The sequence below is a fragment of the Ostrinia nubilalis genome, chromosome 5 (genome assembly GCF_963855985.1).
Source record: "Ostrinia nubilalis chromosome 5, ilOstNubi1.1, whole genome shotgun sequence".
In the NCBI taxonomy this organism is placed as follows: domain Eukaryota; kingdom Metazoa; phylum Arthropoda; class Insecta; order Lepidoptera; family Crambidae; genus Ostrinia; species Ostrinia nubilalis.
Window position 1 is genome coordinate 1,834,922 of NC_087092.1, and position 17,992 is coordinate 1,852,913.

Here is a 17,992-nt window from a genome sequence, read left to right on the forward strand (position 1 = left end):
GACATTTAACAAATACCTCTTTTTAGCGATTATGGTTGAACTAAGAAGATGCAGTAACTACGTACTGTAGTTACATGAATGCCTTAAAAACCATTTGGAACTTTTATTGTGCGCATAATTTTGGAAATATAAATGCAGCTTCGGGCTCGTCGTACCGTCAAGATAAGAATATCTTACATTTATATATTTTAGGTATTTTTATTAAGCCAAAACAAGATGTTTAATTACTATTACGTGGCGTATATTGTTATAAAATGGACAATGAAGTTAGTGATGTAATGTGTTCAAAATTAATCAAAGCATGACGTATGCGGGGATCGTCTTCCCAAATTATTATATTCGTGTGATTAGTACGGAGTTCCGTACATTTATGTAATTAATGTATGGACACGTCAAGGTAATCGTTCAGACTGCTGAAGACACCAAACATTGGTTAAATAATTAATATTTTATCGCGAGTTAGTTAATTATCGTACTACCGTAACTAGAGGCTATTTTGTTGCATCGATGCACAGTTAAGTGCTATTGTGAATTGCCTTGTCAAAGGTAGATTTTTAAAATCAGTTGATCTGATACCAGTTGGCTGCTTAAATAATTTAAACATGTTCAAATGTATAGTTGTCTTATTAATAAATACGGTAACCAGAATAGTATTAATATTTTCGAAGTTAAATATTGATTATATTATTGGTCTCGGCCCTAGCCGAAGAAAGATTTGTTCGAACGAATCAAAAATTGTTAACAAAAACGACAAACTATAGCAAATTATTATATGTAAAGCTATAATGATCTAAAAAGTAAACTGCGAGTTATTGGCTTACTGCTTATTAATATAACTAACGCATTGCTATTTAGATAATAAATTAACGAGTTCAAATTTTTACCTCAGAATACATAACAAACCAGAAGGAGTGTCCGATAACATTTCTACGCGACAACTTGTGTCCAAAATACTTCCCCTCCCGCGCCCCTCTACCCCCTTTAGTGTTACTAGCGCCGTGTGACACCCCCATTTTTGGGGTAAAATTATGTAATTTTTTAAAGAGATGTTAAACAAGTAAAAAATAAGTAAGTGAAATAAGTACACACGGCCACAGTGTTAACTATCCATTTCCGTTTTTGCTCTCGCTCTCATCAAATGGTGATTCTTTGCGATAGAACGAGACGACATGACTGGCCATAGGCATAGATAGTACCTACCTACCTATGAATTTAATTTTTACTCCGAAGTAACTAAGTGTAGATGATTATTTATTTCTATTAAATAGTGTAATATACTACATGTAGGTATAATATGTTATTTAAAAGTCAATTACAAAAGTCGAATATAAATTTTAGAATGCCAAGTAAAACAAAAAAGAAACTGAAGGTTCTTTATTATGTAAACATATCGACAACAAAACATTTGTTTACGGCGCAGTAGTGCTTTTAGTTTAACTTTTCTTGGAGTCAAAAACAGAATCCAAATCAAAAACATCACCAATACTTGAATTTGATTGCGAGGCAACTCTGGCTGTGTATCCTGAAAGAAAATCAGAGTAAGTATGTAAGCAATAATTAATTATTTAAAATTATTATTAAATATACAAATATTGCTGCTGCTGATCTGTTGATACCAATGCCTTACTTTTGAATAAATGGGAAAGTATGAAATTCACGATAGTAATTTATTATCTCCTCATTATTTAGGGAGTAATATTATAAATTAATTCAAATATTAAAATCAAATCAAAATCAAAAATATTTATTCAGTTTAGGCCACAAGTGGCACTTATAATTTAATTAATCAGGTTGTCATGTCATGGGTGAAATTACACTAAAAACTAATTAAAACAAAAAGGATGGGGAAAATATTCCATTATTCTGTGGTAACGCTAACAAAATTAACGCGTGAATTTTTTAAAGACAAATATAATTCAATATAAAAAAGTAGGGTAAAATATTCCGTTGACCTGTGGCAACACTTACAAAATACAACCGTGATATTTTTTGAAAATTATTATTTAATTAAAATGAATTGGAAATGTGCTACTTACGGATAAAACATGATCCCATGCACTTTCTTCGTAATTCCAGTAGCATTCTTACATGTTGGAACGGCACAAGACGGCATAATTTAATTATAAAGTGTCAATCTGACGGATATGTAAACAATGCGCGCGCCGGCCATTGACTAATTTCTCTAAAGTCAAATTAGTGCGATTCGGAGTAATTTATATGAATACACATTTACGCCCGTTGACGGTTTCTGGTTTGTTCCGTATTCTGAGATTTTTACGTAATTTTAATTAATAAGGACAAGTTGTGATTGGAATTTTGAGTGAATAACAGACATGCGGGCGGTCAAATTGTTAGTGACTAATAGTTATAAGAGATTGATATTAGCGTATCGATTCTACAAAACTTTTGGAAAAATCTACTGTACAACAACTCAATATCAAACTTTTTGACTACAATATTTTGGAAACGGCTATACTTCTCCACACATAACATAAATAGTGATTAAAATGTAATCATTGATGTTGTGAAATGTATTTATTGTGGTGATATATTTATACCTGATTCATTCGCATTTATCAGAGTAATATGTACTTTAATGACACATTTAGATAGATACTTAGTTGTCATTTTCCAACATTCATTAGAAACTACGAAACACTTTTTGTTTGTCCAGATGTGTAGAAGATACGCTTATAACAATGAAAAAAACGTATTATTTTAATTATTTTGTTAGGGGGACAAAGATATACACGTTAGTTGGTAATTAGTTGTTATTATTGTGATTGTATTCGTTGTTTACATGTATGTAAGTGCCATCATCAGTATAAGTTACATTAATCCGAGTCTTGGTGTAACCAAAGCTATTCGTGTCGTGTATACGAACTCCCTGCCTGTCACAAATCCGAATATTTCTTCTTTTTATGATGAGCCTACATTTGACGGAGAGTTTAACAACTTTTTATCGATAAATTAATTAATTACATTATACTTTCGACTGTATGTACAATATTTTTAATCCAATATAATTTACTAAATTACTGTAAACGGTAGACACAACTGGTTACAGTTCAAATAAGTACACTCCGTCAAATGAAATCAAATCTCAATATTCTTCGTCATTCCATGCGATGTGTTCTTTATTTTTATATTAAAATATAAGTTAATCATAGGGTATTCATTGTACTACTTTTGTAAGGTGATTGTTTTCTTACTTCACTTTTCCAAGTTCTATGGTTGTTCCGTTAGACGTAAGGCCCGGTCACACACTGCGGCCTACAGCTATTGTGAAACTAAAGTTGGATTCACACCTTGAAGATGTGCTTGTACTCTGACTTGCTAAAACATGCAAAAATGTTCGTGATAGTACACCTCATACGTGTTTCTAATATCGATGCTATCACAAATAACTGCAGTTTGTCTACGTAAAGTTCGGCAAGCAACGTGATCTACTGAATTAGTAACGATATTTCAAGCAGGCAGTGTGCGACCAGGCAAACCTTCCATAAAATAATATAAAATAGAGGTGCTTTATATGTAATAGGTTTCCTACGGCCCAGTGCGCATCTTGTACCCAGTACACACTGAATTTGATAAAATCGTGCCTAAAATGTTAAAGTATATTCATACCTTTATTGTTAGATCGTACCTAGATAAGTTTAATACGTTTACAATATTGTATCAGTTGTGTAGATTTTTATATGAGCGTTTCATAATCTGTATGTTGATAGATACTAATTGTATAGTTGATACGATGTGAAATTTAACATGTAGTTTATTAAAATTTGTATTAGCTTTCGTATGTGACATGTTTAGTATTATTATACGTATTATGTGATCACTTTATGTGCCAATGTTCGTAAAAGATGTAGGTTAGTGGTGAGCACTAGCGTTGGTTCCTGTTTCCTTTGCTCCGAGCTTCATACAAGCCCTGACACCCACACTTTACATTTAACTAATTAATAGAGACAAAAAGCATGGTCAGTATAACTTAGAAGCAGTAAGCTTGAATAAATGGCTGTCAGTTTTGTTATAACTGCGTGCCATCAACTCAACCGTATCAAAACAGTTTTCTCACACTCAATAATCAAGATCTCTCGTTTACACCGATCATGCTTGAGAATATCACAGCACCGGCACTTTAAATTGTGGAAACAGGATGTCTACTTGATTCATAATATGAACTTTATTGGAATTGACATATTATATTGAAATTATATTAATTTTGAGAAAACTAAAATGTCTTTTCCTATCAATACAATCCAATCTTGCGATGTTTGTTCCTATCGACTTTTATGCCTAAAGGACTTTTTGTGTATGGCGCGAGTAGTGTCATCTTCCCGAAATTAAATTGTATTATCATATTATGATGGACAAGTGAAAGAGACACGTGACAGTGGGCGTGGCTGTGCCTGACCCCTGCCCGCTGACGTGTGGCCTGATATCGATACTTGCTGAAATATGCGTCATAAATAAATTATTATAATAAAGGGAAGTCAAAACAGGTAAAAAAAAGATAAAGTTGCAAACATTAGAATTTATTGTTATATAAAATTTACATACTACACAATATGTGTTTATAATAATAATAGCAATCTGATTTAATGACAAAATATATAAGTTTCATTATTAATATGGCCTCGATTTAGTTTTGTACGTACATCGCAGTGAACTTGAAATGTATCTTGTAAATACACATAATTACCATAAAAACTAACGTCTAATTGACAAAATCGTTACAAAAACGGCAACTGCAATTGCCGTTCCCATCGAAGTTTATGAGTCAGTGAACAATAGGATACTGTGCTCAAGGCTGCGGGCACTCCACAAAAAATAATTAACTTTGGCATAACTAGTGTTTTTCGAATAACACCGTTCTATAGCTAATTGCGTATTACCATTACGGAGGTCCCTTCTCGACCGTGAGTGGTCCGAAGGTCGCGTACGGAGCGAGGGCCTGTATGGAGTTTCTTGTTACAAATATTTAGCACCCATTTGTATTTAAAAGTACCTTAAATTTAAAATTTTATTAAATCAGAACTATGTAGTTGGAAAGTGCAATGAGCATGATATTAAATTACTGACTTTTAATGCAAATCGTTGTCGTCGAAACAGATATTGATTGTCGTGTGCACTTACGCTGGCCACCGTTTCACATTGCTCTGACCTGGTTTCCGACACTTGTCACCAAGTCGTCGGGAGTGCTTAGCAGCTGCAGCAGTTCAACAAGTTGGTAAACTAAATTCCGAAGCTATTATTTGCGAAGCTTTCTGATTCTAACGTTATTCATCATAGTATTATACAGGATGTTGTTAAAGACGCGAGTCTGATTTCGTGTTCTACGCATGATTGTTAGTAAAAATACATCTAGACATACTATGTAGGCAAATGTAATGCAATTAGGGGAAAGCGCGTAGGGCTTCACCCTTGCGGTGCGCCCTCCTGTGTCGACGAGGAGGGGTGATCCACTCAGCGCGCCATAACCGATTTTGACGCGCATCAACACGTCTGATGGAATATTACAATTAATAAATCAGTCATTTGGTGATAAAAAGAAAGCCGAATTCAGTTGGTACTTCTACTGAAAGTTGATTATGCAAAAAGAAAACTTATGAATACGAAATCAAGCTAACAAAAAGAAATCCGTAGCGAAGTTAGTGGTCAAATACTAGTTTATCGCGTTTATGCTAATGGCGGCTGTTCTGAATTGTTTCGTGTCAGCACTCAGCACCGTTTTGCATATGAAAACAACTAAAATTGTTTCAGTCGAAATTTTTTAAAGCTAAGCTGCCCGTCATTGGCAATATTTTTAGCGCTATTCTAAGTAATTTTCCTTCTTATTTATAAATAATCCTTTAAAATATCTTAAAGAAAAGCTCTCTCGTCGTTTTCGTTATTTAAGACTTACATATTCAAACGTAACTATGTCCTGTTCAAATATGGCGACCATCCAAATGTAAAATACCAACTAAAAGTTATTGATAACACCACCAGTATAATCTAAAACGTCCGCGTATTCACGAGCACTTCCAGATGCATATAGCCTGGTTCCCTCCAAAGTACATGTAGCATATCGTGGTACACTCGTAGGTGATCTCGAAGCCGTAGCTCTCGCCGACGACCACGTGGAAGGCGGGCCCGAACTTCTTGTCCATGGACTCCTTGACCATGCGCGCGGCCAGCTCGTTGTTTTGCGAGAATTTCTCGCATGCAGTCACTGAGAGCTCCATCGCTTCGATACGCATCTCTTCAGACATGTCGGAGTGCTGTGGACAAGGGCTAACGTCATTGAGGGTTTTAAGAACGTTTTCGTATTCAAAATAAGGATTTGCCCAATCAACGATTTGTGATTGGGCGGTTTATTTAACGTTTCCAATATAATTAGGCATCGCATCCATCTTCTAAGGGTCACAAAGGGTGCTGTAACAATAATAGCTACCTTAGTAGTGAAGGTTAATTCACATTAGTAAGTCCTACCTACGTGGTCTGCGATGTGATGCTATTCTCGCGTTTCTATAAAACTTGACGTCCATGTACGTACAGTTTACGTAAAAATGGTATCTGCTACTTATTTGTACTTAACTGTAACTACGGTCCGAAGTGAATAATTAAAAATGAATTGCGTTTTACCGTGAGAATAGTATGTAGGTTATTATTAGCCCACTCAATTGTTTTCTCAAGTCAAGGTGAAGCCGACTGAGAAACACCAAAACGATGACTTCAAAATTTATCGTGGGAGCTCGTTGCTCCATTAGCTTCTGCCCAAGTTTAGCAAAAAATTAACGGGAATTAATTAGCTAATGTCGGTATATGTATTGAGCCTTTAGAATAGCAAATCTTCAAGCAAGCAGAAAAAGACCTTTTGTTGAGATAGCTTTGGAACGCGTAGTCGTTACACAAATATAAATCAGATAAGAAGTTTGATTCATAAATATCCTCCCGATTGAAAGGAACAGGCGATTGATTTGTGATCGTAGGACAACAGTGGCTTGGATCCACCTGCCAAAACAAACAATACCGGAGAGAACACGCAACTGGTCGCGGCCGTTCAACTGTTTATTCAATTACGCTCACTGGAACCCGCAATGCTTTAATTTATGAAATGGTTTATGTTAGGGCTATATTTCACCAGGACACCATGGTGGCGCAACCAGTCGCCGGCTACCAACAAAATGTATACAGCTCTATAGAGAGTTACTCACCTGGTGTCCGTTTGGTTGCGCAAAGCTGTATACATTTTGTTGGTAGCGGAGTACTTATTATTATTCTGTGGTAGCGGCGACTGGTTGCGCCGCCATGGTGTCCCGGTGAAATATAGGCCTTAGTGTGACCGCTCTGTGAGATTGCAACATCGTCAGAGTAATCTTAGAAGAACAAAATCTAAGTAAATAAGAGGTAGGTTAAAGTACCATCAACCGCTCACGCCTCACTCTGCTCTTAGGTGGTGTGGTACAGAACATTTTATGTTGTGTGGTGTGGTATAGGTACCACCTATTATTCTCAAATCGTCAGGGAAATCGCTATTTTATGTCATCACACGTAATTTCTAACAAAACACGCAGTTTGTGAAAGTGACCTCCCGAATACGAATTCTAAAACAAATTAACACAAAATGAAGTTTGTTTTGTCATACGGCTGTTTGCCGAGTTAAACGCATTACGGCACTCCATGTGAAGTGGCTCCACCTCAACTATTTATCATGACAATAGTTAGGAGTCGAGTATTGAATCATGGTTAATTTGGTGTACAAAAAGCTACTCTACTACTAAAATGCGCTTTAGTTGGGTCAGCATGTCGCTTTGCGGAATCGGAAGTCACGTGACTAGCAAAGACCCCTCCGTAAATGTGGTTAAAGTTATTAGAAAGATGTGGCGGAATGAGGTTTTTCATCTTAGCCACAGGCATTGACGGAAACCCGATATCCCTGGACGGCTCATCTTGGCCACTTCACCTTCGTCAGCCGGTGCCACCGTCGCGCAACACTGCGCGCCGACCCGCGGACCTTGACGTGTCCGAAATATAACACCAAACTTGGGATAACGTTACAAAGTTAACTTTTAATAAGTAAGTTAGCTTTCTAAAATGAACGATTTTATAAGAATAAGTAATCCTAGATAATGTGTATTTATTGAGCCTGGTTAAAAAGCGCAATCAAAATCCATAACAATGCGTCCACGTCCACTACACCGTGAACATAGAATACCTATAGGTAGGATGTGGTGCCTAGGTACCTAATGCCTAAGTTTATAATAGAGGCTAGACGGATAATGCCCCCAAAGGGGTTGGCAGGTGCAATGGTAGCGTAGGTAGAGCGTCGCAGACAATATTATTTCGAAATTTCACCTTAGTAAACAAAGCAGAATTCGGGGAATATTATAAAATTATGTAGGTACGTTAATTTAGGTATGTGCTTAACTATAAAATACAGACTTTGCTGATCATCTCATCGTTCCACACGAATAAACAATAACAAACCCTCGTTATGTAACTAAAGTAAATAAATAAGGGTGCATTATCTTACTCTGATTAGAGGATACGTGTGGATCACTTTCTCGCCGCCCGCACCGCCTGCTCCTTCGTCAGCCATTATTCATTCACTTCACTAACTCACGGGCACTAGGTATTAGAAATTAATTTCGTAAATAATAAAGTAGGAGCGATTGCCAGCGTAGCGCGCGTCGCGACGTCTCCCCGCTGTTTACTCGTTGCCTTGGATACCGACGGAGGCGGGAAGATGTGATTGATTTTTCTCGTCGCGTGTAGGTGTAAACGGCCAGCATCGGGTGATGTGCGGTCAATGCGAAATGGAAATGGCCACATCAAGTGTATGCGTAGGCGGCAGGATTGGATTTCTTATTGTTTATTACAAATACTTTATATTTTTTAAAGGTCAACTGTTTATTTAGTGTAGGTATGTAGATGTAGGTACCAACTTACATAACACTGTTGGTCATATGGGTTGATATGGGTCATCCTATGGGTGGAGGGGATGGTTTCCTATCTGTTGTTTCCACTGCTGCTACTCCTAGCATGATATAAGAACAATGTATCATCAATAAAACCAAACCAGTAATTGTAACATTGTAAGTGCTTTTTACATTGAATTAGTCGGTTTCTACTATTTCCTACCGACTGAGATGAAGAACCTACTTAGCTGTTTTTATGAAAATATTGTGTTGTTAGCTTTGGAAAATGATTGTGTTGTTTGTAATTTGTACAAAATGGAAATAAAAAAGATTTTTCCGTTCTATGCAACATGACTGTAATAGTTGGCTCGATTATTTACAATCCAAACATCTAATTAAAAAAGCTAAAGTCAATACTGACAGCTGACAAAATCAGCTGTTTTGTTCTGTTCATGTTGTTGATGTGTTGTTTTTTCATTACAAAAATATTAATTATTACCACAAATAACTATATTTACTCAATAAAGACTAATCAGAATCATGACTTCTAGATTTAGTGGTGCATTACAGTTGACGGACCTTGATGACTTCATTACACCATCACAGGTAAGTAACCTATAAACATTGTATAGCGTGTTTAATTTCTTTATCTTCGTCGTCGTTCGTAAAGTTACGTCGTTGAAAAAAATTTAGGCCTTACAGATTTCATTTTATGAACCTAATTACTAACTCCTAGAAAGTTTCCAAATTGTTAGTAATTGTTACACTGTAATTATTACGTGTTTTTGTTGTCATTGTCACCTACTTTAACAAGGCCACACGTACCTACGTATTTGTACGTTTATGTTTGATGTTATTGCTATTATTACAACCTAAAACTAACAACTAATTCCAGGAATGTATCAAACCTGTGAAAATCGAAAAAACAAAAAGTAAAACAGGTGCTAAGATCAAGATAGGAGAAGATGGGTACTTTGATTTATCAAGCGGCAGGGAGCAGAAACTTCAGAAAGTGGAGATCACTCTTGCAGACTGCCTCGCGTGTAGCGGCTGCATCACGTCTGCTGAGAGTGTGCTGGTCACGCGCCAGAGTCAAGAAGAGCTCTTACGGTAAGTTGACATAAACTTACAAGAAATATAATAATGTCGACTTTGTATTATACTAAAAGGCGAGGCAAGTTGAGCAGCATAAAGTACTTAGTAATTATTGTAACTAAAAATATGAAATTTTTGGTGTTTCCAGAGTATTCTCAGAACGAAAATACACAGATAGCAAAGGTGTGACCAAGAATGTCAGCTTAGTAGTAATTTCACTATCCCCACAGCCAGTGTTATCTATGGCGGCTCGCTACAAACTTTCCCCAGAAGAAGCTACCTCCAAACTGGCAGGTAATCTATTTAATCTAGACTGTAAATGACAAACAATAAAGCCCAAAATCACCCTGTTGAGTAAAAAATTTCACTGTGTATGTTTTTGTTTCATTTTAGGCTACTTTAAAAGTTTAGGAGCAGATATGGTGTTAGATATGACTGTAGCAGAAGATTTGTCTCTGCTTGAGGCTCAGCAAGAGTTCTTGCAGCGGTATCAGGACCAACAAAATGATCCCACATCTAAAAACCTGCCAATGTTAGCAAGTTCTTGTCCAGGTGAATACTAAAAAATATTAAAAACTTTTTAAATGTCTTGTTACATTGTTTTTATTTTTTATTTGTACTTATATTGATCAAATACTTTTTCAGGATGGGTATGTTATGCAGAGAAAACACATGGGTCTTTCATACTGCCTTACATATCCACCACCAAGTCTCCCCAACAGATAATGGGCTCATTGGTCAAGCAGTATCTATCAAAGAAGAAAGAAGTGACCCCTGGGGAAGTGTACCACGTGACCTTCATGCCCTGCTACGACAAGAAGCTGGAGGCCTCTAGAGAAGACTTTTACAGTGAAATGTTGAACTGCCATGATGTTGACTGTGTTATAACTGCAAGTAAGTAAACAAATGGGATTCTTGAATATGATAATAGTAATTCTATCTTTCTCAACTTTTTCTGTATTGAACGTGTCATTGTACCTGTGTTGTTGGAAGTCCTTGTCACATAACAACTTCAAAGAATAGGAAAGAAAAGGATGTGTAATAATGAGATACAACCCGATCGAGCTAACTGCACACCACCTGGAATGCGACTCCCTACCATTTACTCGTAAACCTCTCCTTATTCGCCCCTTCCGTACTAGAGCTTCGGTGTGACGTCACGGCCGCCAGGTACGCAGTTAACTCGACCAGGTTGTAAAAGTGTTATTTGGCAACACAGCACATTAAACTGCGTTTTTTCAGCAAAACAGCACCTTTAGCTAATAAGATACCTAATAGACTAAGAACTAACTGGAAGTTTGTTAGCGTATGCTCCCAATATAGGTTAGAATGTTGGTGAATCATGAAGTTTTTGTGTCATCGTGGCTTTGGCAGCTATTTCTGGGAACATACGCTGACAAACTTTCAGCTTTTATAAAATGACGTAGGTCTGGCGTTCACTAGCTCTTAGTCCATAAGTGTCGTTGAGTTGATGTCTGCACTATTTTCATCAAATGTCTGAATTTATTTTACTAACCTAATTCATATTTCAGTTGAAGTAGAACAAATGCTGGGCAACAGCAACATGTCTCTATCAGACGCCACTGAAGCCGCGCTGGACTGGGCGTGGGGTGACGGCGAGCCGGCCGGGGTCAAGGGCCGCGCGGGCTCGGGCTCCGGCGGCTACGCAGACAGCATCTTCCTGCACGCCGCTGAGCAGCTGTTCGGAGAGACGAACGCGCAGCTGGTTTATAAGAATCTCAGGTAAGACTACCTACAGTCCTCTCAACTTAAGCTGAGAATTGCATTTGTGTGAGTTCACACCGATAGTGTAGAGTGGCAATCGGCTTGAGGCGCGGCGCGTCCCGCGCATGGTTTAAACCGGTTTATACTAGTTTATAGCAATCGGCCTGAGGCGCGGCGCGTCCGCCACGCGACACTTCCCTGCCGCTCACATACTTCACTTCACCCCCGGTACTGGTAGCAGATAGAAACAAATTTTATGCTAATTGAATACGTATTTTAAAGGTGTGAACGAAAAGTTTTTAGTCTGTTTTTATTTTGTAATTTTGTAAGGCTGGCTGGACGCCCTCTCTATAAACGGTGCTCGCAGAATATCAGCGTCGCGGTACTTCGTGCCTTGGCAATTGGCATTTAAATGCTGAGCGAGGACCTGTTTTTATTTATTTATTTATTTAAAAGGATGTGTCAAGTGTCGTTACATCGGCCCAATTGGTAGCTAGTGTTTTATGGAGTTCCTTTTAATAAAACATTAATTTTATTTGTATGTGTTTTACTAACTGTACTTTTGGCGATCACTCACACAAATGCAATTCTCAGCTTAAGTTGATAGGACTGTACTGCTACTAATCCTCCATTTTATGTGATAGAGTCCTGCAGTGAAGTCAGTCTCCTTAATGATGTCACAGTAATAATATCCCTAAGAAGACTACGCAAACGTTAAGCCTAGGCGCAGACCACCGACTTTTAGTTGGCCGATAGTTAGGCCCGATTCTAATTTGTATGAAGCTGCCTACTCACGGACATTGCCCGCGGGCGGCGTGACCGGAGGGAGCGGCGAGCGTTCGGCGAACGAACGAGCAATGTTCGGTTCGCGAGCGAACATCGAAGAAGACGATCCTGACGCACTCTCTTCAACGACTTTGCACTAAACGGTCTCGATAATCTTGTAAATTTATACCGAATAGACAATTATTTTCATACAGTCCACTCTTTTCATTTATTAACTTCCACTACACTCACTATCGAAGTAACAGAAGCATCGGCCGATACCAAATCGGCGTAATGAGCGCACCTTCATACCATGTCAATACTGATTAACAGCCCGACCCAACTATCGGCCTACTAAAAGTTGGTGGTCTGTGCCTAGGCTAAAGACCCTGAAATGACGCGATGATAAGAGCTCTCTAAGACTATGATATTTCAGGGTGGATAGAGCACCTTGATAATTTCCGTTCAACAGACTATTTGTGAAGCGTCATGCCTATAAAAATCTCATGTGTAGATCAGCTCTAGCCTCTACGACTAAACATACGTGCCTACACAACATCTCCCTCTGCCCTTTATTAGATTTCCAAGCTCTTAGAAACTATTACTGGTCTAACTATTCTTGGTCTCAATTTCATTGCGACTGTCGCAATTTTATTACGATTTGCAATTTTATTAAAGCCTTCTAGGGCTGGCTATGCACGTGCGTATTTACCAGTGCAGGTACGTGTCCAATGGAGATGTTACAAAATAGCGCAGTAAAAACAATGAGTAATCATTCATATTCATGTATTGTGAAACTGAATGAACCCAAAGATGAATGCGTTTAACCCTTAATTGTTTACCATTGCAACATTAGCATTACAATTATTTGAATTGATACCTATTTTTTTTAAACTTCAACTTTCAGAATATAATTTCAATGCCTATAAAAGTAATATCTTCCGCGTTTAACCATTTTCGCGACAACAAGAAGTATATCTACGCTATATATCTATTTCGCCCCCACATAACACTATTTCAGTGTAGATGAAACAATGTAACAAATTATATAAGGTGTTATTTTTTGTACTGATCATACTTTACCAACGCATCTAATAAAATCATACAAATACAACCCAAGTGTTTTAAAAAAAAAATTCAGGCTAGTTTTTGTTTTTACTTTTCCTAACAAAAAAAAGATATTATTTTTACAACCATCCTGTCTTCACTCACTGCCTCTCTCTCTTTCTTTACTCATTTCATTCATACGAGTACGAACAATGGCCGCGCGCGTTCATTCAACGTTCACACACATTAAGGTTAGATTACACTAAACCTACGTTACCAAAAATTATCACTCGTGAGTATGTACGATGTTACGTCATGTTAATAGGTAGGTACTACGCGCTGGGAGAAACAAAATCTAGCCACATAAGTAGGTAAATAAGTGTATTTTCATTAGTGTAATAGCGGGGGATTTTTCCAACGAACCGAGGCGAATCATCCGCGTTAAACTAGAAATTTAAAAAAGGATAGAAATTGGAATTCAATATCTACGGTTTCGTAATGCCTACGCAATTTATTTAGAGACGTAATAAAAAATTGATAGGTACATACCTATTACTACTTCGCTTCGCTTCAGTGGAAATGCACCCTAATATTGAATATGAATAGGTGTTGTAAATAAAACTCACTGATTAATTTTCCTGGTTTTAATTCCTAAATTATGATTTGCCATCACACTTTAGATTCATTGATTTTACTTATTCACACATTTACCGATTTTGAATGTTGTTATTTAAGTTCCTAGGTTATTATTACACTAATCACAATACATTTTGAACGTCAAGCCTTTGTTGTACTTTGTTCACGTAAACACTGTTTTGCACTGTCTAATCTAGCCACGATCGAATTGAGGTAATGCTTCCGGGCTGCACACTTGATTGCTGTTTACTAGACACCACGTCGGATGTTGTATTCACAATTCGCGCACTAACTTTTTTACGGAAAAAGTCCCTTTCGCGTAAACAAGCACTCATCTGTCCAAATCACACTGTAGGTAGGTATGTACCTAGGTAGACTTCCGCAATATCCATCGATAGAACACGGTCGCGGTCGTGGCCCTCTGGCAACAACTCCTTGATAAGGCATTCAGTATTTTTACGCAAAAGCCGCCGTCTGCGGCGCTCGCATCTGGGTACCGCCAGCACTGTGCCGGTGATTGAAATTGAAATCCAGAACTTCGTCCTCGAAGCGCACGGGATCTCATCAAGTCAGGATACGGCAAGGTGTGAAGGTTTTCGATTCGTCAATGTTTCTCGTCGGCCAGTCAGTGTGCCCGAAACATAATTTCACCTGCGTTTTGTTATTTATCAAGCGCGGCATTGTAATAACTCGCACATACACTTCAATACGTTAGAGGACATTGGGCGGACTGGGACGATTGTTTATGTTGTAAGTTGTTGCGCTTCCGCATGCCGATCGGCGGCTCGGCGCGGGCTGTGGGCGCGGAGCGACTGGCAGCGATATCAATATGGCCGACTCACGCGGCGCGGCACGTGGCAGCGGTCGTTGCCCTCGGCCGGCTACTACGATAGTGCGTAAACGAGTAGGTACTCACCGCGCTCAAAGGATGATTTATTTTTAATTTTTTTCGAAACATTTTTTGTCGTTTTACTCGAAAACTAGCCTGAATTTTTTTGAAAAAACACTTGGGTCTTATTTGTATGATTTTATTAGATGTGTTGGTAAAGTATGATCAGTATAAAAAATAACACCTTATATAGTTCGGGAGTAAATGACGCACTGTAAATTGTCCAATGATTTATTTATTTGTCTAAAATAATATTGTTGTTAATTTCAGGAATCCTGACTTCAGAGAAGTAACTTTAGAAAAAGACGGCAAAGAAGTCTTGAAGTTCGCAATCGCGAACGGGTTCAGAAATATACAGAATCTGGTGCAGAAGCTCAAAAGGGGGAAGTCGCCTTACCATTATGTGGAAGTCATGGCGTGTCCATCAGGTAAACTTTTAACCGTTATGCAATAATATAAATGATTCATCAACATCATCATCCAGATCATTTCATCAGCATCCACTGCACAAAGGCAAATTATGGAGGGTTTACACTCTCTAACTCTAACCTATGGAGAGGCGAGTGGAGAAGTTTAAACGGCTATTTAGTTAGATTTAATTGGAATGGCGTAGACTAGAAAAAATTTAAGATAGATCTAAAATAGATGTACAATTTTTATTTGGTCAGGCATTACAGAGTCAAACCATTCTCGAACCCAAATGTTGCCATATCGAAGCAATGTTGCCGGAAAATATTGCCGAAAACTTTTCTTATTAAAGACCATTTTCCCATTAACTCTTAGGTTGCCTGAACGGCGGTGCGCAGTCCCGGCCCGTATCCGGCGAGAGCGGGCGCGCGCTCGTGCAGCAGCTTGAAGCGCTTTACGCCGCACTTCCTCGCGCCACCGACCGCGCCGCACGCCGGCTTTACGCTGAATGGCTCGACGGCCGTGACTCTGACAAGGCAAAAGCGGTGCTGCATACAGCCTACCACGCTGTGGAGAAGGCTGATATCGCGCTCAATATCAAGTGGTAACCAAGACCGTCTAACTAAAATGCCCAGGGCCCACTAGGGCCCTTTTAGTATTTTAGACACCCTGCAACTCTCACTTTACGCCGCGTGCCGGCTTTACGACGACTAGCTTGACGGCCGCGATTTCGATAAGGCGGCTAAGGTGGCGCTGCACACAACCTACCATGCTGTAAAAAAGGACGACATAGCGCTCAACATCAAGTGGTAACCAAGACCGTCTACTACTAGAGCCCTGGGCATTTAGACACCCTGCAGCTCTCACTTATACCGCGTGCCGCCTATACGCCAACTGGTTTGATGGCCGTGCCGTGACTCTTATAAGGCGAAGGCAGTGCAGAGTCTACCATGCTGTGGAGAAGGTCGGCATAGCGCTCAATATCAAGTGGTAACTAGACCGTCGAACTACTAGAACTACTAGGGCCGTGGGAATTTAGACACCCTGCAGCTCTCACTTTACGCTGCGCGGCGTCTCTACGACAAATAGCTAGATTGCCGCGACTCTAACAAGGCAAAGGCGATACTACATACAGCCTACCGTGCTGTGGAAAAGGCTGACATAGAGTTCAATATCAAGTGGTAACCAAGACCGTCTCCAACCTACTGCGCCTTGGGTATTAATAATATACCAGGAGGCAGTCCTAGATCTGTCAATAGGCCGTATAGGCCGCGGCCTAGGGGCGGCAGATTTTAGATGACGCTTACTCGATTTCAGAAGATAAAAGTTAAATGAAGATCCAACCCCACCCTAGCCTACGGGCGGCAAAACTGTAAATCCGCCACAGCCAGGAGGTCCTTTTCCTAGAATTCAGCGATTACGCACAACTGTTAGTATTCGCAGGTTCTGTTTAATTTTTTCTTGGTGGCAGACGGATTCGATCACGGCACCCAGAGAGGTCTGTCGGTATCACAAACAATGCCTAAATTCAAATTTAATTTAATAACTTTTTGGTCGTGCAATAAGCTGACGCAATAGCAGCTAGTGGCGCGCGGTGTAATAATCTTGTTCGGACAATCTCGCCAGATGGCGTGAGTTATGAAATTCTATCCATTTGAAATGTAAATGTAACGCCCAACAACTTGTATTTACTTTTCTCCATTGATAATGGCAAATTGGTGACCTACGAGTATGATGGTGTAGTTTATACGTATTGTTACAATTTTAATTTGTCTAATAAGTAAACAATTATGTATAATTAGGTATTATTTATATTTTATGTAATGAAAATGAAAATCTCTGATTTATAATGCTACAAGAGATAATATTTATGTAACTTTTCATATTATATTATACTGTTTTTAGTCACAAATAAAGGCAAAGCCAGTAAGGGCTTGCCTATTCTATTCATGATAAATAATTCAATTTATTTATAATTATGTATTTTATTTATAATTTAAATAATATTTTATTGACTTACTTTAGTTTCCTTAAGCTTAAATAATGAAATAGTACCTAATTTAAATATTATGCATACTGCAAGTATTCACTATCAATACATAGATATTATTTTGAAGCACCTCTGCGTTGTATTGTTACGTTATGTTGTTGTTATTTGTATATTTTGCACATTTATGCAACCAGTTTCTAAAGATTGGGTTTGAAAATCGTGAAACCTTAGTTCCCTCTCCCTTGCCCATTTATCTTGAGAATGAGAGGGAAATAGGTGTCACTTTTTTCAGAGCCATATTTTACTGGCACGGTTGTAAATATTTTGATTGTTTGTTGTTAAGGAAGGAGGAACAATAAAATTGTTGAAAGTAAAACGATTATTTGTATAGCAACTAAGCTCATTAGCGGGTGACAGTGAATTATGCATGCTAATGGCGGCCGTGACGTCGATGCCTACGGAGCTTGTGCACTGTCACCTGGTGCGGTTTAATTCGACGCGATATGTAGATTACCGTATCTAGAATGTGTGAGG

At 38.5% G+C, this 17,992-nt stretch overlaps 2 protein-coding genes across 2 annotated transcripts; one reads left to right on the forward strand and one right to left on the reverse strand.

Moving 5' to 3' along the window:
- Window positions 1-4,519: 4,519 nt before the first annotated feature.
- LOC135071639 (dynein axonemal light chain 4) lies at window positions 4,520-8,861 on the reverse strand. The gene is made up of 2 exons (XM_063965403.1): window positions 8,519-8,861; window positions 4,520-6,263 (listed from the first exon to the last, which is right to left on the reverse strand). Exons 1-2 carry the CDS (start codon window positions 8,582-8,584, stop codon window positions 6,015-6,017), a joined length of 315 nt encoding a protein of 104 aa, XP_063821473.1. The 5' UTR covers window positions 8,585-8,861; the 3' UTR covers window positions 4,520-6,014.
- A 451-nt stretch (window positions 8,862-9,312) lies between these two features.
- LOC135071641 (probable cytosolic Fe-S cluster assembly factor GL21135) lies at window positions 9,313-17,834 on the forward strand. The gene is made up of 8 exons (XM_063965404.1): window positions 9,313-9,509; window positions 9,799-10,013; window positions 10,147-10,292; window positions 10,392-10,550; window positions 10,644-10,892; window positions 11,531-11,741; window positions 15,331-15,488; window positions 15,844-17,834. Exons 1-8 carry the CDS (start codon window positions 9,444-9,446, stop codon window positions 16,074-16,076), a joined length of 1,437 nt encoding a protein of 478 aa, XP_063821474.1. The 5' UTR covers window positions 9,313-9,443; the 3' UTR covers window positions 16,077-17,834.
- The last annotated feature ends 158 nt before the right edge of the window (window positions 17,835-17,992 follow it).

Excerpts from the sequence above, each read along its gene's own strand:
- LOC135071639 (XM_063965403.1), bottom strand. The coding sequence starts at position 8,584 with ATGGCTGACGAAGGAGCAGGCGGTGCGGGCGGCGAGAAAGTGATCCAC. Across the intron at positions 6,264-8,518 it reads ACACGTATCCTCTAATCAGA|CACTCCGACATGTCTGAAGA; the intron begins GTAAGATAATGC and ends CCTTGTCCACAG.
- LOC135071641 (XM_063965404.1), top strand. The coding sequence starts at position 9,444 with ATGACTTCTAGATTTAGTGGTGCATTACAGTTGACGGACCTTGATGAC. Across the intron at positions 10,014-10,146 it reads AGTCAAGAAGAGCTCTTACG|AGTATTCTCAGAACGAAAAT; the intron begins GTAAGTTGACAT and ends TGGTGTTTCCAG. Across the intron at positions 10,893-11,530 it reads TGACTGTGTTATAACTGCAA|TTGAAGTAGAACAAATGCTG; the intron begins GTAAGTAAACAA and ends TTCATATTTCAG.